The following is a 22,029-nucleotide window of genomic DNA, read 5'->3' as shown; positions in this document are numbered from 1 at the left end:
GTGCTATTTTCGTCCATTTGTACATTTATTCTAAATCTAAATAAGGGTGCTGGGTATATTAAATTTACATAAGTTTGTGTCATTAAAATGTGTACGTAAGGGAAGAGGGAGAGAGATTTTTTTTTATTATTATCGAGAGATTGGTTCCCATAAAACGTACGTTAATTACGTATCTTTTGTGATGATCAAAAAAATATTTAATTATCAAGAAAGAAGCATTATTTACCTACATAATTATAAAACCTGTATAGGTAATTATGTACCTCACCTACCACGGTTTGTACCTTCGTCTACCCATTCATATGTTTATGTAAAAATGAAATATATTATGCCTGCCAAAAATATATAAATGTATTCTAAACCTTAAGGTTACTTAAAATTTTAAGTACAAAAATATGTTTTCATAATAAATTATACTGAGATTTTTTTTTTATCTACCTACCCATGAATTATATTTGAAGGAAACGTGTTAGGTATTGTACAAGATAGGTATTTACATTTTCAGGTCCATACACCCATTTAGTAGGTAAGCACAACTTTGAGCACTATATGACTTACAGTTGAAAAGTTACGAGTTCGATACTGCCCTGTGTCAGAGATGTTTTTTTTTTGTACCTTTCTTTAGGTACGAGGTAGATAAAATAGGCCGGGTGGCAGCTGCGCTTCAAACTCTTGAAGTTCTCACGCCTCTCGGTACTCTTGATATAGGTAACGTTAAAGAAAAGAAAAAAATGACCTTTCTTTAGGTTTATGTAAAGTAAAAAGGTGACTTTTATTGAATGTCATGGAAAGTCGTGTGGTGTTAACACTTCGTACGGTAATATTTTTGGAGTCTGTACGGTAATTAAAAGTGTACGATAATTCAGAGCTATGCGGGTACACTTGGCAACGTTGGAATTCGATGAACCCAAAACAAAAATATTTTTCTTTCATTTCACAAGTTGTGTTCGTGGAGAAGGGTCGTTCCTCGTGGCTGTGGAAATCCACGCTCTTCGTTGCAGTCGTCTGTACGGTAATTAAAAGTGTACGATAATTCAGAGCTATGCGGGTACACTTGGCAACGTTGGAATTCGATGAACCCAAAACAAAAAAAAATATTTTTCTTTCATTTCACAAGTTGTGTTCGTGGAGAAAGCACGTTCCTCGTGGCTGTGGAAATCCACGCTCTTCGTTGCAGTTGGTAAGTTTTCTTAAACTTAAATTTCAATTGCCTTTTGTTATTTCTTTCATCTATCTTTCTCTATTAGTATACTAAAAGCATATTAAACTGGAAACCTACTGTCTACTGTTCAATCAGTTCAATATTGTTTTGCGGTTTGTAAAGTCTTAGTTAACGTTTTGAAATGATCTTACATCTTACCCACAGCTACCGCATTTAGGCCCGACTTGCCTTTTTTTATCCACGTTTATCCTTTCAATCTTAGAAGCTCTTGTGGTAGAAACCATCTCATATTTTCTGTTGAAGTCTCAGGCTTTGTATCCATTCAGAAGCATGTATTATTTCTTGATATATTGCTGTTTTCTTCTTGGTAGGTAAAATTAATTCACAATGGTAAACAACCGTGTTCCCTCGGTACATAGTAAAACCTATGTGACGCCCAGACGTCCCTATGAAAAGGCACGTCTTGACCAGGAGTTGAAAATTATCGGAGAGTATGGTCTGAGAAACAAGAGAGAAGTATGGAGAGTCAAATACGCTCTGGCCAAAATCCGTAAGGCTGCCAGAGAACTCTTGACACTGGATGAGAAAGAACAACGTAGATTGTTTGAAGGTAAGTTGAGACATGTTTTCCTTGTCAAGGGAAATTGATAGGTTAATAGTTGTTCAACCATGTGACATGGAAGTGCCTGTACCTACTAAATCATGGGAAAGCCAAGATGGCACATTCCCAATCATAAATATAAAATGAATTTTAAAAATTGCTGCCGGGACAGCTATCTCACGTCGTCCGAGCTCATCTCAGCCCTGTTCATAAACACACCCTGAAGGTGTAGTGCTCAGTTTTCCATTTCTGAAAGTAAAATATACCTTGGTTCATTGTCTTCTATCTAGAGGCTTTGAGCATTTTCTTATGTGGAAGCCTGTAACACTCTTCTTACCTGTGGTTTTCATGATGAGTTAACACATTTATACGCTATGCTGAACCATACCATGCGGACACCTTGCCCTCTCTGAAAAGCCACAGGTAACAGCTCTAAATGTTTTGAAATTTTTTAAATAGCTTCAGATTTAGCTGTTTTCCCCCTCTAATATAATACCATTGTGTTCATATTATCTTCAGGTAATGCACTTCTCAGAAGACTGGTCAGAATTGGAGTGCTTGATGAAAGCAGAATGAAGCTTGATTATGTTTTGGGTCTGAAAATTGAAGATTTCTTGGAAAGACGTCTGCAGACTCAGGTAAGTTGCTTTGCCTACCTGGCATTAATTTCAAATGTGAGGCAAATTGAATCAACTCATATGTCAAACAACTCTTCTGCTTTGCTTGTATTGTCATGCACTTGAATGATGAAATAAACTAATTCGACACCTCTTGACTGACACAAATGTGAGGAAGCCTGAAAACAAGTTTGTTCTGAAAGTGCATGTACAGTCTATTCAAGTACAGTATTCTGCTGTGGTTCTCCCATATTCTTCATTTGTAGTTTGCCGATAGAAAAACAGTTTTTATCCCATGGGTCATGGTTTCTTAGCCTCAATTCAGATCTGTCTGTTTATAAGAATTGTTCATATTATCTTCAGGTAATGCACTTCTCAGAAGACTGGTCAGAATTGGAGTGCTTGATGAAAGCAGAATGAAGCTTGATTATGTCTTGGGTCTGAAAATTGAAGATTTCTTGGAAAGACGTCTGCAGACTCAGGTAAGTTGCTTTGTCTACCTGGCATTAATTTCAAATGTGAGGCAAATTAAATCAACTCATATGTCAAACAACTCTTCTGCTTTGTTTGTATTGTCATGCACTTGAATGATGAAATAAACTAATTCGACACCTCTTGACTGACACAAATGTGAGGAAGCCTGAAAACAAGTTTGTTCTGAAAGTGCATGTACAGTCTATTCAAGTACAGTATTCTGCTGTGGTTCTCCCATATTCTTCATTTGTAGTTTGCTGATAGAAAAACAGTTTTTATCCCATGGGTCATGGTTTCTTAGCCTCAATTCAGATCTGTCTGTTTGTAAGAAACTAACCTATGCATGTGGTTCTTTCAGGTATTCAAGCTTGGGTTGGCCAAGTCCATCCATCATGCTAGAGTTCTCATCAGACAAAGACATATCAGGTAAGCTGCTTTCTGAACTAATTTGAGTCTATTTTTCTGTAGATACTGAAAATTTCTAATGTTAATGCTCAGAGTTGCGATGGAGAATAGATAAATTATAACTTCAAAATTATTTCCATTGTTTGCTTTGATTACTTTCTACATCAGTACGTTTTCTTGATGCCAAAAATTTGATTCTAAACTGTTCTATTCTAAAGAAAAGAAGAAGAAAAAAATGGAATGTGATTTTGTGTAACCAGTTTGTACATATGCCTTTGCATACTGGGCAGAAGTAGATGGCATTTATCATCCATTCTATCTTCAATCTTGCAAGGCAACAGCATGTCTCACTGTTAATCCCAGACTGATCAACCAAATGTGATCTTTTTGATTCATGAGTGAGATACATTAATCATTACATTGTTTATTTCAGTTATTGTTTTTTATTCTTATTATTTTGGTACTTGTGCAGAAGTCATGTCCATGAATATTGCTACCAAAGGAACTGGCACAACAAGCAGTGACCCGGGTTATTATAGGGTTAGGTTAAACACAAGAAGGAGTTTTCACAAGTAGAGCAGTGATTAGTGTTATTATAGGGTTAGGTTAAATACAAAGAGGAGCTTTTCTTTTCCACTGATGTGGCTTCTGCATAATTACCATTATTTTTAACTACAATTTTGATCAAGATAAAGTTGGTAGTAAAAATTAAGTCAAGTTACAAACTCAGTCTTTATACGTTTCTTCAGGTGTGGTGGATGAACCCCAAGACCAACGAATGTGATTTTCTCATGGCCAGAGCATGATCTTTGAGGTCACTTGATCCTGTGGTAACACAGTGTCAACATCTCTGTCATTATGGTTGGTTGGAAGATACCAATGTTCTCTGAGGTCACTTGCTACTGTGTCTCCTTTTGGTAACACAGTGGCAACATCTCTGTTTCAGAACAAGTCTAGGGGTGCCTTGAAACTGGCTGTAGTTATGCCCAATGTACAGTGTTTTTATTGAGTTCTGAAAAGCCACTTGAGTATGATTTGTTCAAATAAATCATACCCAACGTTTTTCAATAGCCCTAGGAATAGTTTGGGAAATTGGAAGGTAAATTTTGATGCCCTGTGTTTTGTCTTTACTTATCTTCCTCTCACCCTCTTTCTGCTTTTCAAGGATAACCTTCAGCTATTTTCCTGACCCCACTCTTTGTGGTTACCTACTTTTTAATGGACTTCTTTAGGTATAATATGAAATTTCCCCCAATAATTTTATTTTTATTTGATGCTAACATATCTTTTGTTTAATGATAGGGGTTGCCATGATTAAATTTATGATAAATTTTTGGTCTTCTTTTCCCGACTGACCGGTATTGTGAATGAAATCTTATCATTATGAGCACCTTCCCCTCAACATTGTCTGTGAAAGACAATCAGTACAATATGTAGTGCTTTGTATGGATGGATTTTAGATAGTGAGGCTCTCTCAGTAGTAACAAGTAGGCTAGTCTTGACCCCTCAGGTTAAATGCAGGAAATTTCAGTTTACATCCTATCTTGTGTGAATTGTTTGAGTCCTCTGAGGTACAGAAAACGTTAACTTTTCCACATACTAAATTCAATACACAATGGCTGATATTTAGTACACTAAAAAGTTAATACATTTCCCAGATCTTTTAGAGTTTAATGGCTGTAATATGAAATTTCTTTCTCTTGGCAAGTATTTTTATTATTATTATTATTTATTTATTTATTTTTTTATCAATATAAAAAGGGAAATGAAGATGCAAATGATGATTTCAACTCAGCAAACTTATTTCCGACACCTCATATGAATTCCAGTGATTTTAATTGCTGCTATTAAAATATCTGATGCATTTTTATTATCATCTAAAATTTAATTGTTTTTGGAAAGTAGGAGACCATGTGCAATGCCATCTTATTTTATTGAACCTAAAACTTTGTTTATTAAGCCTACCTGTGTTTTGATTTTTTGCCTCCACAAGTCCACAAGCAACTTACTTTGCAAATGATGATGAGAAGCATTGATTTATATTTCCGACACCTCAAATGAGTGCCCGGTGATTTGACCTCATGCTGATATCATCTCTGATGCAATAAAATCAGCCAGATTACTTTAGGGGTTTCTTTTAAGAAACAGTATGAACCATTTCATTTTTATGGGTAGGTAAGATACATTGGTACATACTTTAACTGATGGTCTTGTTAAAAACATCTTGTAGACTTTATTAGGAGTGTGGTTTTGTGTAACCATTTGATTTTTTGCCTCCACAAGCAACTTACTTTGCAAATGATGATGAGAAGCATTGATTTATATTTCCGACACCTCAAATGAGTGCCCAGTGATTTGACCTCATGCTGATATCATCTCTGATGCAATAAAATCAGCCAGATTACTTTAGGGGTTTCTTTTAAGAAAGGGGTTTCTTTTAAGAAACAGTATGAACCATTTCATTTTTATGGGTAGGTAAGATACGTTGGTACATACTTTAACTGATGGTCTTGTTAAAAACATCTTGTAGACTTTATTAGGAGTGTGGTTTTGTGTAACCAGTCGTTGGTACATACTTTAACTGATGGTCTTGTTAAAAACATCTTGTAGACTTTATTAGGAGTGTGGTTTTGTGTAACCAGTAGGTACATGGTACATTTTTTTTTAGACCAAAAGGAACCATAAATCGAGTGATAATCATTACTTTTTAATACTTCGAAAATAAGGGCCAGTCTAAGGTACATACATATGCCTTTGCATACTGGGCAGAAGTAGATGGCATTTTTTGTCCATTCTATCTTTAATCTTGCAAGGCAACAGCAAGTCTCACCGTTAATCCCAGACTGATGAAACAAACGTGATCTTTTTGATTCATGGGTGAGATACATCATGATGTACATTGTTTTAATTAAGGACCTTTTTTCAAGTCTATCCTTGTGCTAAAGCTAGCTTTCATTTTAATATCCTCTCCACCCAATAAATCCCTGATGGTCTGCTATGATGAAACCCTAACATGTCGGATAAGTTTGATCCAACATTTTGGCGTCAGCAATGACAGAACCTACCAAAATGTCAAACTTGTGTGCCTGATAATGTGCAACTAAGTTGCTGTCTGAGTAGATCCTCTTTATCAAAATTGAAATGATAAATTAATTATTCAATGCACATCATACTTTGTGTTTGTAGATCCATAGTACTTTATATTTTATATGGATGGATTTCAGATAATGAGGTTTCACTAGAAAAATAGAAAGTAAAAAACAAATGGGCTAGTCTTGACCCCTCAGGTTATATGCAGGAAATTTCAGTTCACATCCCATCTTGTGCAAATTGTTTGAGTCGAAACCCTAACATGTCGGATAAGTTTGATCCAACATTTTGGCGTCAGCAATGACAGAACCTACCAAAATGTCAAACTTGTGTGCCTGACAATGTGCAACTAAGTTGCTGTCTGAGTAGATCCTCTTTATCAAAATTGATCCTCTTTATCGAAATGATAAATTAATTATTCAGCACATCATACTTTGTGTTTGTAGATCCATAGTACTTTATATTTTATATGGATGGATTTCAGATAATGAGGTTTCACTAGAAAAATAGAAAGTAAAAAACAAATGGGCTAGTCTTGACCCCTCAGGTTATATGCAGGAAATTACAGTTCACATCCCATCTTGTGCAAATTGTTCGAGTGCTCTGAGGTACAGAAAAAGTTAACTTTTCCACATACTAAATTCAATAAACATTTCCTGATATTTAGTACACTAAAAAGTTAATACAATATTTTCCCAGGTCTATTTCAAGACTTTATTTTTTCCCATTCGAGTTTGTTTGGCTACAAGTACAACTATACCTATTGCTATTGTAGACTTGGTCCTATTCAAGCAGTACAAATAAGTACTCTTGCTTGTACCCAAGGAAGTGTGTTCATTACCCCTTGTTATTTTCTGCTCTTGATGAAATAAAAATTGACATGATGCAAAAACTCAAGTCTGATTTTTAAGTGATGTTCACAAATTGGCTTAATCTTTTCTGATCAATTTTATTTCTAAGTATTCAGTTTCTATTTCAGTTAATATACGCTATGAAATCTCGTATGTTATATACCCAATATAAAAAGGGAAATGAAGATGCAAATGATGATTTCAACTCAGCAAACTTATTTCCGACACCTCATATGAATTCCAGTGATTTTATTTGCTGCTATTAAAATATCTGATGCATTTTTATTATCATCTAAAATTTAATTGTTTTTGGAAATTAGGAGACCATGTGCAATGCCATCTTATTTTATTGAACCTAAAACTTTGTTTATTAAACTTCACAATGGGCGTAATCAGGCCGTTGTCTGTGGCGACCGCCACTGAAATGTCAATACTTGGGTGCGACACAACCTGCGGAAATTTTAAAAAATCAATGCAATTCAGTTTTTATTGTGTTATTACAATTAGAGCAGTGATTAGTGTTATTATAGGGTTAGGTTAAATACAAAAAGGAGCTTTTCTTTTCCACAGACATGACTTCTGCATAAGTACCATTATTATTAACTACAATTTTGATCAAGATAAAGTTGGTAGTAAAAATCAAGTCAAGTTACAAACTCAGTCTTTATACATTTCTTCAGGTGTGGTGGATGAACCCCAAGACCAACGAATGTGATTTTCTCATGGCCAGAGCATGATCTTTGAGGTCACTTGATCCTGTGGTAACACAGTGTCAACATCTCTGTCATTATGGTTGGTTGGAAGATACCAATGTTCTCTGAGGTCACTTGCTACTGTGTCTCCTTTTGGTAACACAGTGGCAACATCTCTGTTACAAAACAAGTCTAGGGGTGCCTTGAAACTGGCTGTAGTTATGCCCAATGTACAGTGTTCCTATTGAGTTCTGAAAAGCCACTTGAGTATGATTTGTTCAAATAAATCATACCCAACGTTTTTCAATAGCCCTAGGAATAGTTTGGGAAATTGGAAGGTAATTTTTGATGCCCTGTGTTTCCTCTTTACTTATCTTCTTCTAACCCTCTTTCTGGTATTCAAGGATAACCTTCAGCTATTTTCCTGACCCCACTCTTTGTGGTTACCTTCTTTTAATGGACTTCTTTAGGTATAATATTATAAAATTTCCCCCCAATAATTTACTTTTTTTATATTTGATGCTAACATAATTATCTCTTGTGTAAAGGGGTTGCCATGATTAAATTTTATGATAAATATTTGGTCTTCTTTTCCCGACTGACCGATTTTGTGAATGAAATCTTATCATTATGAGCAACTTCCCCTCAACGTTGTCTGTGAAAGACAATCAGTACAATATGTAGTGCTTTTTCCCGCCCGGGGCGGATTTTATCCTGAACAGATAATGTTCGTCCTCGGAACGGCTGGCTTTCTCCTATCCTTTCTTTGATTTCGGGACGACAAGGCCTTAGCAGTTACAGTTCCCTATATCAAAGGTGTTTTAATCTTTTTTGTGTGAAGAGGTTTGATAGAGGGAACTGTCACTGCCAAGGTATTATCGTCCCGAAAGCGAAGATGGAAGACAGGATAGGAGAAAGCCAGCATTTCCGAGAACAAACCTCATCTGAGAAAGGTAAAATCTGCCCCCGGCGAGAACCAAACCCTTAAAAAAAACGGACATGCAATTTCAGGTAGGTAGTCATGATGTTTTCTTTATTGGAAAGGTACCTAATTTTACGCCATGAGTACAATTTCGAGCATATTATGGATCCAGCGCGGCGGAAACGAAACATATTTAAAAACCAAATGCCAAATTTATTAATGCCCGTGCGAGGTACGCTAAAGGGCAGAACAGTTTTTCTGCAAACGAAGGAATCATTAGCTTACCAACATAAGGTTGTCCACCGCCTACGGCCAAGATCGCACATTGGGGAGGATTTATAATAGCGCTGAACTCAAATATACCAAACATGCCCAGGTTTGAGATTCTGAAAGTCACAAGAAACAATAATACCTGCCTAGTTAAAAAGTTAAGTATGTCTCCATGTCTTCTGATGAAGTGTTTCGCACATCGAAACGTTTACCCCTTAATGTGAGTTTAATTACAGTTAGTTGTAGAGGTACATTGAGTAGTTTAAGACGCTCGCGTGGTAATTGGGATCGCAAGGGTTCAAGTCCAGACCCGAGCATGAAATTTATTATTATTTTTCAACCTCATTCTTTTTCTTCGCCTTTTCCCGTGTTTAGACGGGTGATCAAAAGTATCCGTGGGCCAGGGTTAAATCTTTGAAAAAGCTCAAAAAGAGTTCTCTTTGATCAGGACTTTAAATTTCGGGCAAAAAGTAGCTCAAACATAAAAATTGGATAAATCATGTAGAACGTTAGAGTATGGAAAAAAGGGATTTCTGAGTTATATCCCAGCAGGATAAAAAAGTTATATTTTATTTCCTGTACTTAAGTTTTTTCAAGTTTTTTACTCAAGTTTACAAGTTTTTTTCTGGATCAAGTAGATAGAAACGCATCATATGCCTTCAGGAACACTCCATTTGTCAGGGGTCCAAGTTTACCTTGCCCTTGGGATCAATTTGAATTTGTTGTGGGACTCAAACCATAGTAGCTTCAATTACAAAAGTCAACTGCCTCATCCAACTAAGACTTGAGTATAGGTTGAACTTTTTATCATTGATAATCGAAAAAAAAAGGTCAGTCACATATTTACTTACCAATATTTTTGCTAGGATTCCTTCTTCCTCAGTCTCAAAGGACATGACAGCTTTATCCGTTTGAATTTCACACAGCACATCTCCTGGTACAACTGCATCTCCTTCTTTCTTGAGCCATTTGACAATAGTACCTTCTGTCATGGTGGGGGATAGGGAGGGCATGTTGATAATTTGCCCAGGCACTGAAAATATCAACAGATGAACGAACCTGAAGGTTTGGGGGGGGGGGGTGCTCCGTAGAGTTTACAGCAGATGCTTGGTGCTCCGCGGCCAAAAAAAGTTTGAGAACCACTCCATTTAGTGGTCTTGCTCGGCGTAGTTAACAAAAACGAACCGGAAAATAGCCTATAATAACCTTCACGGGAGTGCAAGCAATAATGATACAGGAAGACGGGGGTAGTCTGGATGAACGATGATCGCTGATAGTTATCTTTGAATATATGCCTACGCCTCTGGTAGGGCCGACAGTTGATGTGTCAAGTTTAGCTAAAGTTTACCCAATTTGGGGCGCTAATTGATTTAGCTGAAATGTACTAACCTACTAACCCTGTGTAAGTGTGTACCAATGCTGATAAGTACCTACAACCTTAGGTGGCCGTCAATTGATTTGGTTATTTCTCCGGGAAGGACGTGAGTTAAAAAGGCAAATAAGGTCTCATTCTGATCCTTGAATAGATGGAGAGCGAGAGCACAAGTTTTCCTGAAAGATGGAGACCTGTGCTCCAAAATTTCTTCGGACAAAAATCGCGTGTTTCGTAACGTAAAAATCGGACAAAACAAGGTAGGTAAATCTTTTTCGAGCTTGAAAAAACACATCAAACCTGAACTTTGGAAATCGGAGATCAGGTCCATTTGGATCAAAATTTTGTGCTTTGGCTCGTGGTTTTAACAAAAACATTTCATCGAATATAATGAAAAAGTTATACTATAGGTAACCTAAAAAAACTGACACAAGGTTTACATTTTTTTAAAAGATGGTTTCTTGGACATTTCTCGGAAACGAAGCCGTTAGGAAAATGACCCACAGAACCTTGTTGGAAATGATGAGATCTACCTACCCTGAGCCGTTGTCAGTGTTTTTCTGGTACACCCTGTATAAACCCTATCTCACTCTCACCTTGGACTCTGTGAGTCGCTTGGCAATGGTTCGTCGCATGGAAGACACCTCAATGTCAGTATAGCCAGATAGTGGTTTACTAGGAGCAGGTGCAGGGGCTGCAGCTCCTACAGGGGCAGCGGTGCTGGTAGCTTTTGGTGCCACTGGGAGAGGAACTGCGGGACAAATAATAGAATAGAATACATATGTGTACCTTGTTTATCCTGCAGGGATAGGACTGAAAAGTCCCTTTACTCCCGCAGGCTGAACAAGGTCTTATATATTTCATACAAGGCTGAACAAGGTCCTTCTTTAATTTTAAAAAAAAAAAAAAAAAAAAAAATACAACGGTTTACTTTTGGAAACAATTCCCATTTTTGTCTTTACAAGAGGGGAAACCACAATTCCCATATTTGTCTTTAAAAGAGGGGAAATCACAATTCCCATATTTGCCTTTAAAAGAGGGAAATGAGCTTCAGAAGAGGAGAAACTGCGGGAAATCTTCTCAGTTTCCGACAGGAAAGTAAGACTTTTATTAACACTTATTGGAACACCCTTTATCTTATACACACTCACCAGGTAGAGGCGGAAGGGGTTGCAGTTTTTTGTCCTCAATAAACTTGAGAACATCGGACTTGAGAAGTTTGCTGTTGCGTCCTGTAGCGGTTATGTCTTTGGATGACAGTTGATACTGTTCCAAAAGTCTGTGCACTGCAGGACCATACTCACTGAAACAGAGAAAACATTGGGTGAGGAAAGATTCGCTAGAGCTTAAACCATCTTTTTAGGCAGTTAATCCTACGCCTAAGCCTCAGTGTGGACTTTTTGTGTAAAATTAGGTGAGGCAAACGTTTTCAAAGTTTTTCCAACTCAAAATCTTTATGTACCTATTCTATTTTATTTCTATAAGTACCTCACTATGTCCTACCCTTTATCTTATACACACTCACCAGGTAGAGGCGGAAGGGGTTGCAGTTTTTTGTCCTCAATAAACTTGAGAACATCGGACTTGAGAAGTTTGCTGTTGCGTCCTGTAGCGGTTATGTCTTTGGATGACAGTTGATACTGTTCCAAAAGTCTGTGCACTGCAGGACCATACTCACTGAAACAGAGAAAACATTGGGTGAGGAAAGATTCGCTAGAGCTTAAACCATCTTTTTAGGCAGTTAATCCTACGCCTAAGCCTCAGTGTGGACTTTTTGTGTATAATTAGGTGAGGCAAACGTTTTTAAAGTTTTTCCAACTCAAAATCGTTATGTACCTATTCTATTTTATTTTTACAAGTACCTCACTATGTCCCTGCTATACAAAATCCTCGTATCGCAGTGTCCTCCCTACAATGTGTATTTAAATATTTTAAACCATTCCTTAACTAATTCTACTTTCTTACGCCAGCCATTCAGGTAGACCTGATCAGTTCACCTGACACCTGATGAGCACACACACTATTAAGTAGACCTGGCTCTAAAAGCTATACCTGACACCTGATCAGGTCTATCTGATAGTCAATGGCTGGCCTTAAATCAAGGTCATAGGAACTTACTGAGGTTTAGGGGGATGATGGGCAGGCGCGGACACAGAGGGGGCAGGGGCAGGTTTGGGCGTAGCAGGGGCAGGGGCTGCAGGACTAGGAGCCGAGCCTGGTATGGCCACATCCTTCCAGTCTTCACCCTCAGATACCATCAGGGCAATCAGTTTCCCGACGGTCACAAGAGAGTCGGCAGGTACCTGGAAGGAAAGACATATCGGGATTTCAGTCACCAGACTTTTAGGTATTATTATTATTTAGGGACTTTTCAGTCCTATCCCAAAAGGATGAACAAGGTATATTCTATTCTATTTTTGAGTACTACACACTGGACTCCGCTCACAGGAATTTCGTGAGAAAAGCCCCCCATTTCGATGTAATTATATTTTTGAGGAGGTTTTTTATCGTTCTGAAATCGGTGAGAGGACAGGATAGGAGAAAGCCAGCCCTTCCGAGAATGAACCTTATCTGAATAGGATAAAATCCGCTCAGGGCGGGAAGCGAACCCGGGACCTAGCGCTTACAAATCAGTTGCGCTACCCTCTAAGACTCCAAGCTAACAAGGCGCTGGCGATTACCTACGTCTTTACTGTAGGTATTCAACACGATATTTAACTTACCAATATTTTCGCCAGAATTCCTTCTTCTTCAGTTTCGAAGGACATGACAGCTTTATCTGTCTGAATATCACACAGTACATCTCCGGGAGCGACCGTGTCTCCCTCTTTCTTGTGCCACTTGACAATGGTACCTTCTGTCATGGTGGGGGATAGAGAGGGCATTTTGATTTCCTGGCCTTGGACTGTAAGAGACAAAGTAGAGAAGTTAGAGGCAAATATCAGTAGCCTGTTTCATGGGTACCTTATGTCACAAAAGATCTAACCAGGTCGCAGTGACCAAGGGCGTTTATTAAAGCCGATGGCCCTACCTTTACCAATACCAATGGGTACCTTATATCCTGATAAATTCATCTCCTTCAAGTTTTGGTTCACAGAATCTTTACACCTTTTTCTCAGTCTTCCTCGCCCTTTTCTCCCCCTCACTTACATTTTCTCAACTCTTTTCCCTATGAGTAGCTTTCAACATGACCATATAGTGCACTACTTATGTATACTAATTCGAATTGACTTGGCGAGGCGCTACCGCTTTCCTTAATCATTTCAGGATACTTCCATTCTCCATGCTTGAAAGGAAGCAGCAGTCTCATCTAGGATTTAACCAAGAAAATGCCACAGAAACTAATAAAAAAATATATCAATAAAGTTCTTACCACTACCGCCAGATGGAGGAGTAACCACACCAGCACTAGGAGCGGCTGAAGGGGCAGCAGCTCCAGGAATTGCCACATCCTTCCAGTCTTCTCCTTCTCCTACCATGAGTGCTATGAGGGTGCCCACTTTAACATCTTTGGTGTTCTCTGGAACCTGACAGAAAAAGTACAAGTAAATCTTTAGCCACAGGTCGCTCAAATTTTGCAGGGAGCTTAGATAGTTTATGATGATCAAAAGTATCCGTGGGCCAGGGTTAAATCTTTGAAAAAGCTCAAAAAGAGTTCTCTTTGATCAGGACTTTAAATTTCGGGCAAAGTAGCTCAAACATAAAAATTGGATAAATTATGTAGAACGTTAGAGTATGGAAAAAGGGATTTCTGATTTATATCTCAGCAGGATAAAAAAGTTATATTTAATTCCCTGTACTTGAGTTTTTTCGAGTTTTTTACTCAAGTTTACAAGTTTCAAGTTTTTTTCTGGATCAAGTAGATAGAAACGCATCATATGCCTTCAGGAACACTTCATTTGTCAGGGGTCTAAGTTTACCTTGCCCTTGGGATCAATTTGAATTTGTTGTGGGACTCAAACCATAGTAGCTTCAATTACAAAAGTCAACTGCCTCATCCAACTAAGACTTGAGTATAGGTAGAACTTTTTATCATTGATAATTGAAGTAGCTTCAATTACAAAAGTCAACTGCCTCATCCAACTAAGACTTGAGTATAGGTAGAACTTTTTATCATTGATAATTGATTGGGTGAGGAAAGATTCGCTAGAGCTTAAACCATCTTTTTAGGCAGTTAATCCTACGCCTAAGCCTCAGTGTGGACTTTTTGTGTATAATTAGGTGAGGCAAACGTTTTTAAAGTTTTTCCAACTCAAAATCGTTATGTACCTATTCTATTTTATTTTTACAAGTACCTCACTATGTCCCTGCTATACAAAATCCTCGTATCGCAGTGTCCTCCCTACAATGTGTATTTAAATATTTTAAACCATTCCTTAACTAATTCTACTTTCTTACGCCAGCCATTCAGGTAGACCTGATCAGTTCACCTGACACCTGATGAGCACACACACTATTAAGTAGACCTGGCTCTAAAAGCTATACCTGACACCTGATCAGGTCTATCTGATAGTCTACAGAAAAAGTTAACTTTTCCACATACTAAATTCAATAAACATTTCCTGATATTTAGTACACTAAAAAGTTAATACAATATTTTCCCCAGGTCTATTTCAAGACTTTTTATTTTTTTTTTAAGTCCCATTCGAGTTTGTTTGGCTACAACTATACCTATTGCTATTGTAGACTTGGTCCTATTCAAGCAGTACAAATAAGTACTGTTGCTTGTACCCAAGAAAGTGTGTTCATTTCTTCCCCTTGTTATTTTCTGCTCTTGATGAAATAAAAATTGACATGATGCAAAAACTCAAGTCTGATTTTTGAGTGATGTTCACAAATTGGCTTAATCTTTTCTGATCAATTTTATTTTCAAGAATTCAGTTTCAATCTAGTCTTTTAGGATTACTTACTTAGCTTTAGATGAGTATTAAATTAATATTGTTAGTGCTCTCTTGTGTAGAACAATTTATTTTTACATGTAATGTGATTTTCCTATACGAAGTTAGTGTCTTTTTCTTTGTACATGATCACTGATGACACATGAAAAAAATATTTCCATGCTCTTTTGACGCCAACGATATTGATCTCATGAACTACCCTACCAAAAAAACCAACCTCAGTGGTGCAGTTGTTAACGCGTTGGACTTTGGATCTGGAGGTTGGTGGTTCGAGTCCAAGTCATGTCATGAAATTTATCTAGGTGAAATAATCGGGGAACGATGTTTGTGACAAGCATTTAAATATGCTTAACACAATTAAAATTCCTTTTTTTTTTACCCTACCAAGTCTCATGTGTTTACCTCCCTTAGTCTTTTAGGATTACTTACTTAGCTTTAGATGAGTATTAAATTAATATTGTTAGTGCTCTCTTGTGTAGAACAATTTATTTTTACAAGTAATGTAATTTTCCTATACGAAGTTAGTGTCTTTTTCTTTGTACATTTATCTCATGAACTACCCTACCAAGTCTCATGTGTTTACCTCCCAATTTGTGTTCTCAGAGTTCGCAAGCAAGTGGTGAACATCCCCAGTTTCGTCGTACGACTGGACAGTCAGAAACACATTGACTTCTCTCTCAACTCACCGTTTGGCGGCGGTGGCGCTGGACGTGTTAAGAGGAAGAACCTGCGCAAGGCTGCTTCTTCTGCCGCAGCTCCAGCTGAGGAAGACGAGGAGTAAGAAGTGTGCGATACTCTCTGCACCTGAATGTTTCCTCTTGAGAGTGAAGTGGAAGCTGTGTCTTGAAATTATCTTGTCACTGTTACTTGTGGAACTTGTATTTGTAATTTTGACATCCCAATAAAGTTCTACTGTTTTGTTAATACATACCTACTCTTTTTGTTGTCTTTTTTTTGTACTTAGCTAACCTGTTGATCCTTGGGCTTACCTTATTATTATGTTAAGGCAGTCTTTTCCTAATCCCTTATGTGCCGTGTCCATTTTAGTTTAGGACTATTGCACTGTTGGGCTCACCTTACTTGAAGTAGCTGAACGTAACAATTGATTTACGCCTATGGGATGAGACAGGACCTTGTCTCGTCTCACATTCCTCTACAGACACTCTACAGACAAATAAACCAAATACCTATATATTTTTTGAAAACGCATTTATATTAGATCTATTGTAAAATTTACGTCCATTAATTTAACAAACAATAACATTTATTTTATGTACAGTTAAACAAGGCTGGAATGGTTTCAAATTAAAATAGAACTTTTCCATGCAGTAAAGTGAACATAATACTTAGAGCTAAGATAAATTAAATTATAACAAACAAAAGCAGTGGTAACAATCTAACAATATCCTTCATTTCCATACTAACTTACATGGGTTTTACCCGTTGATTTGTTAATCAATCAATAAAACTTTGCACTGGATAGGGTAGTGATTCTTTGTTCAAGGGAATAGCTTAACATTGGGACCTAGAGAAGGGTAAATTACTCAAGGATTTTTTAAACAATATTTACTACTATTAATCATTCAGTGGGACTCTTAAACTCATGAATTGGGCATTCCATTGAACACCAATATAAGTTTAGAACCTATTCTGTGCAGTAAATATTGTATTCCATTAGGAAATATCTTAGTACCTACCTACTAATATACCTACTGTAAGTAATGTAAGTATGTAGGTGCCAATTATTTATAGATAATACAATTATTGATTCAGTACTGTAGCTTAAGGACTATTAGCTAAGGACTATGCATCTATTATGAAATAAATCTAATACCTACTTCTTTGAACCGGGATTTACTAAACAAAACAGTTGCTCTATGCTGTGACACTACATGTCCTTGCTATACAAAATCCTCGTATCGCAGTGTCCTCCCTACAATGTGTATTTAAATATTTTAAACCATTCCTTAACTAATTCTACTCTCCTACGCCAACCATTCAGGTAGACCTGATCAGTTCACCTGACACCTGATGAGCACACACACTATTAAGTAGACCTGGCTCTAAGAGCTATACCTGACACCTGATCAGGTCTATCTGATAGTGAATGGCTGGCCTTAAATCAAGGTCATAGGAACTTACTGAGGTTTAGGGGGATGATGGGCAGGCGCGGACACAGAGGGGGCAGGGGCAGGTTTGGGCGTAGCAGGGGCAGGGGCTGCAGGACTAGGAGCCGAGCCTGGTATGGCCACATCCTTCCAGTCTTCACCCTCAGATACCATCAGGGCAATCAGTTTCCCGACGGTCACAAGAGAGTCGGCAGGTACCTGGAAGGAAAGACATATCGGGATTTCAGTCACCAGACTTTTAGGTATTATTATTATTTAGGGACTTTTCAGTCCTATCCCAAAAGGATGAACAAGGTATATTCTATTCTATTTTTGAGTACTACACACTGGACTCCGCTCACAGGAATTTCGTGAGAAAAGCCCCCCATTTCGATGTAATTATATTTTTGAGGAGGTTTTTTATCGTTCTGAAATCGGTGAGAGGACAGGATAGGAGAAAGCCAGCCCTTCCGAGAATGAACCTTATCTGAATAGGATAAAATCCGCTCAGGGCGGGAAGCGAACCCGGGACCTAGCGCTTACAAATCAGTTGCGCTACCCTCTAAGACTCCAAGCTAACAAGGCGCTGGCGATTACCTACGTCTTTACTGTAGGTATTCAACACGATATTTAACTTACCAATATTTTCGCCAGAATTCCTTCTTCTTCAGTTTCGAAGGACATGACAGCTTTATCTGTCTGAATATCACACAGTACATCTCCGGGAGCGACCGTGTCTCCCTCTTTCTTGTGCCACTTGACAATGGTACCTTCTGTCATGGTGGGGGATAGAGAGGGCATTTTGATTTCCTGGCCTTGGACTGTAAGAGACAAAGTAGAGAAGTTAGAGGCAAATATCAGTAGCCTGTTTCATGGGTACCTTATGTCACAAAAGATCTAACCAGGTCGCAGTGACCAAGGGCGTTTATTAAAGCCGATGGCCCTACCTTTACCAATACCAATGGGTACCTTATATCCTGATAAATTCATCTCCTTCAAGTTTTGGTTCACAGAATCTTTACACCTTTTTCTCAGTCTTCCTCGCCCTTTTCTCCCCCTCACTTACATTTTCTCAACTCTTTTCCCTATGAGTAGCTTTCAACATGACCATATAGTGCACTACTTATGTATACTAATTCGAATTGACTTGGCGAGGCGCTACCGCTTTCCTTAATCATTTCAGGATACTTCCATTCTCCATGCTTGAAAGGAAGCAGCAGTCTCATCTAGGATTTAACCAAGAAAATGCCACAGAAACTAATAAAAAAATATATCAATAAAGTTCTTACCACTACCGCCAGATGGAGGAGTAACCACACCAGCACTAGGAGCGGCTGAAGGGGCAGCAGCTCCAGGAATTGCCACATCCTTCCAGTCTTCTCCTTCTCCTACCATGAGTGCTATGAGGGTGCCCACTTTAACATCTTTGGTGTTCTCTGGAACCTGACAGAAAAAGTACAAGTAAATCTTTAGCCACAGGTCGCTCAAATTTTGCAGGGAGCTTAGATAGTTTATGATGATCAAAAGTCCCGCCCGGGGCGGATTTTATCCTGAACAGATAATGTTCGTCCTCGGAACGGCTGGCTTTCTCCTATCCTTTCTTTGATTTCGGGACAAGGCCTTAGCAGTTACAGTTCCCTATATCAAAGGTGTTTTTATCTTTTTGTGTGAAGAGGTTTGATAGAGGGAACTGTCACTGCCAAGGTATTATCGTCCTGAAAGCGAAGATGGAAGACAGGATAGGAGAAAGCCAGCATTTCCGAGAACAAACCTCGTCTGAGAAAGGTAAAATCTGCCCCCGGCAAGAACCAAACCCTTAAAAAAAAAAAAAAACGGACATGCAATTTCAGGTAGTCATGATGTTTTCTTTGTTGGAAAGGTACCTAATTTAATTATACGCCATGAGTACAATTTCGAGCATATTATGGATCCAGCGCGGCGGAAACGAAACATATTTATTTAAAAACCAAATGCCAAATTTATTAATGCCCGTGCGAGGTACGCTAAAGGGCAGAACAGAGTTTTTCTGCAAACGAATTAGCTTACCAACATAAGGTTGTCCACCGCCTACGGCCAAGATTGCACATTGGGGAGGATTTATAATAGCGCTGAACTCAGATATACCAAACATGCCCAGGTTTGAGATTCTGAAAGTTACAAGAAACAATACCTAGTTAAAAAAAAGTTAAGTATGTCTCACATCGAAACGTTTACCCCTTAATGTGAGTTTAATTACAGTTAGTTGTAAAGGTACATTGAATAGTTTAAGACGCTCGCGTGGTAATTGGCATCACAAGGGTTCAAGTCCAGACCCGAGCATGAAATTTTATTGTTATTTTTATTTTTCAACCTCATTCTTCTTTTTCTTCGCCTTTTCCCGTGTTTAGACGGGGTCGGCATTTTTCGTCAGCCCTAGGGTGATTTTGGGCTGACATTTGGTTTTGGCAAAAAAAAATTACAATTGAATGCCCTTTGCACTTTGCTAATTCTTTAGCAAAGGAAATTTCAGGCTGGTATGCTCCCTGTTTAAAGTCCCCCAGCCAAAAAATCGCGGTTTGAATCCAAGTCGCTTAAAATTTTTTGGTACTCACGTGAAGGAACCTCCTTGGAATTCGTGCAGTTGCAATTTGTTCTGTCTTGCTTTGTTTGCCAACTCCTTGACTTCGGCACTGATCGCATCTATGGGTTTACTATCCGCGTTCTTCACAATGGGCGTAATCAGGCCGTTGTCTGTGGCGACCGCCACTGAAATGTCAATACTTGGGTGCGACACAACCTGCGGAAATTTTTGAAAATCAATTCAATTCAGTTTTTATTGTGTTATGTAAAACATTAAACATTGTACTCGATTTACAAGAATACAGGGGGTTTATTTATGCACCTCACTATTTTAATACTACAACTTCATGTAGGGACCTACCTTAACAGATTAATAAACAAAAGATTGTAACCTGTACTGCTGTACTAAGTGAAAACACTGTATGTCAAAAAACCCTACTTTGGGGAAATTGAGTTTAAAGATTTCAATCTATACTGCAAACATTTGTTTTTGACATGCGGCAAAACATTTTAGTGGTTTTTAAGGGGTTTAGGATATAGAAAAAATATAGGATCATAGGAACCATTTGGCACCAAAAACCAAAAATCAATTTTTTTTACATAGGTCCTATGGCATTTTCGCTTAGCACGGCAGTATATTTCTACTTTGTATGAATTACCATGTAGGTACAACTATGTTTTTGTGTTCTGACTTTAATATTACTTACAACACCCCATTCCATTTACCCCATTTTTTTCTATCTCCACATATACTTACTTACCAATATTTTAGCCAGGATTCCTTCTTCCTCAGTTTCAAAGGACATGACAGCTTTATCCGTTTGAATTTCACACAACACATCTCCTGGTGCTACTGCATCTCCTTCTTTCTTGAGCCATTTCACAATAGTTCCCTCTGTCATAGTCGGTGACAATGAGGGCATTTTGATCTCTTGTTGAGCTAAAATTAAAAATTGGTAAAGGAAAGAGGATAAATTGGGCTTTGATGTAGTTGGGCTCTGACGCTTGTCATTGAGTTCAGTCAATCCTACAAGAAATCCAAATTTAACCAATAAATCTGATTTTTTATTTCATCACATTCTTTGGAGGATTGTTCCACGTTAAATATGGGTATGATTACCACCTGTAGATGAGTCTGAAAGATCATTATCAGGTTATCACAACAAGTTGCTGTTTCTCATGTAGCAGCAGATAACCTTGCATGAGTTGTAAAAATATGCCTTTCAAAATAAAAAATACAACTGTGGGTGAAATTTAAGGACCTGTATTTCCTACTGAGGCTGTACAGAGAGGTCATAAATCAATTCATGAGTAAGACCCACTTATACAGAAAAAGAAACAGAGTGATTTTCCCATTTTCTTCATATTTATAAGGACAGGACAGGACTTGACCTACAAGGGGTCACAGAGGAGATGTCGAAAATTATCCAGATTTAACACTTACCATCTAAAATGTTGGTGGTATGTAGACATATTATCTTACTCTTGTTCAAAAATGCATTATTATAGGTCGGATTTATGAATTTGGAAGCTAATTTTGTTAATCTCGACCTCACCAAGAACGACATGGCTAATCTTCGGATTACTTTTTCAAAATTTCGTAGATAAGGATTTTTGTTTACTTTTTCTTGTAAATTGTAAAAAGAAAAAGTTTATAACTTCACACCTATAAAAATATACTGGGCTCGCCAAAACATCTTGGGGCTCGCCAACCGTGGAGTCTACATATGGGTGGATATCTGAAAAGTGAAGCTTATTACCGTACCAGACCTCGATTACCGTACAAATACATCTGACAACACTGAGCTTGTCTTCGGTAGAAGATGGGTCGGCGGAAAAATTTAAAATTTCCTCATTCCCCATTTCCCCTTTTCCCTGACATTTTAATTTCATCAAGACTCTATGTTCATCAAGCCCCAGCTGAAGTGGATATTGTGCAGTTACATGTGACCGCTATACAAAAACCTGTTCATCATCATCATGACATTTTAATTTTTTTTTTTTTTCG

At 37.9% G+C, this 22,029-nt stretch overlaps 2 protein-coding genes and 1 long non-coding RNA gene across 5 annotated transcripts; 2 read left to right on the top strand and 1 right to left on the bottom strand.

Moving 5' to 3' along the window:
* The first annotated feature begins 878 nt into the window (after positions 1-878).
* LOC103523541 (40S ribosomal protein S9) lies at positions 879-16,288 on the top strand. 3 transcript variants are annotated; one of them, XM_017449371.2, is made up of 5 exons: positions 879-1,003; positions 1,533-1,772; positions 2,283-2,401; positions 3,213-3,280; positions 15,958-16,288. In XM_017449371.2, exons 2-5 carry the CDS (start codon positions 1,550-1,552, stop codon positions 16,133-16,135), a joined length of 588 nt encoding a protein of 195 aa, XP_017304860.1. In that variant the 5' UTR covers positions 879-1,003; positions 1,533-1,549; the 3' UTR covers positions 16,136-16,288. The 3 variants fall into 3 exon arrangements, with proteins under 3 accessions (XP_017304860.1, XP_026688921.1, XP_008486802.1); XM_026833120.1 differs by lacking the exons at positions 879-1,003; positions 2,283-2,401 and adding exons at positions 1,076-1,180; positions 2,744-2,862 and having other exon boundaries at positions 1,534-1,772; XM_008488580.3 differs by lacking the exon at positions 879-1,003 and adding an exon at positions 1,076-1,180 and having other exon boundaries at positions 1,534-1,772.
* LOC113473568 lies at positions 5,824-6,426 on the top strand. Its single transcript, XR_003395508.1, has 2 exons — positions 5,824-5,904; positions 5,998-6,426. It is a non-coding gene; the product is annotated as an uncharacterized LOC113473568 (long non-coding RNA).
* A 1,204-nt stretch (positions 16,289-17,492) lies between the features above and the next one.
* On the bottom strand, positions 17,493-21,646 carry LOC103523697 (dihydrolipoyllysine-residue acetyltransferase component 1 of pyruvate dehydrogenase complex, mitochondrial-like). Its single transcript, XM_017449338.2, has 5 exons — positions 21,466-21,646; positions 20,783-20,961; positions 18,752-18,905; positions 18,102-18,283; positions 17,493-17,681 (listed from the first exon to the last, which is right to left on the bottom strand). Exons 1-5 carry the CDS (start codon positions 21,587-21,589, stop codon positions 17,493-17,495), a joined length of 828 nt encoding a protein of 275 aa, XP_017304827.1. The 5' UTR covers positions 21,590-21,646.
* Positions 21,647-22,029: the final 383 nt, after the last annotated feature.

Source organism: Diaphorina citri, unplaced genomic scaffold, assembly GCF_000475195.1.
Source record: "Diaphorina citri unplaced genomic scaffold, Diaci psyllid genome assembly version 1.1 scaffold84, whole genome shotgun sequence".
In the NCBI taxonomy this organism is placed as follows: Eukaryota; Metazoa; Arthropoda; class Insecta; order Hemiptera; family Psyllidae; genus Diaphorina; species Diaphorina citri.
This window is presented reverse-complemented; position numbering and strand designations above follow the sequence as displayed.

Bases quoted from the DNA above. Each gene is read 5' to 3' on its own strand.
- LOC103523541 (XM_017449371.2), top strand. From the start codon at position 1,550: ATGGTAAACAACCGTGTTCCCTCGGTACATAGTAAAACCTATGTGACG. The intron at 1,773-2,282 runs GTAAGTTGAGAC...TATTATCTTCAG, and splicing joins ACAACGTAGATTGTTTGAAG to GTAATGCACTTCTCAGAAGA. The intron at 3,281-15,957 runs GTAAGCTGCTTT...TTGTGTTCTCAG, and splicing joins ATCAGACAAAGACATATCAG to AGTTCGCAAGCAAGTGGTGA.
- LOC103523697 (XM_017449338.2), bottom strand. From the start codon at position 21,589: ATGTCGTTCTTGGTGAGGTCGAGATTAACAAAATTAGCTTCCAAATTC. The intron at 18,906-20,782 runs GTAAGTAAGTAT...TTTTTCTGTCAG, and splicing joins GAATCCTGGCTAAAATATTG to GTTCCAGAGAACACCAAAGA. The intron at 17,682-18,101 runs GTAAGTTAAATA...CTTTCCTTCCAG, and splicing joins GAATTCTGGCGAAAATATTG to GTACCTGCCGACTCTCTTGT.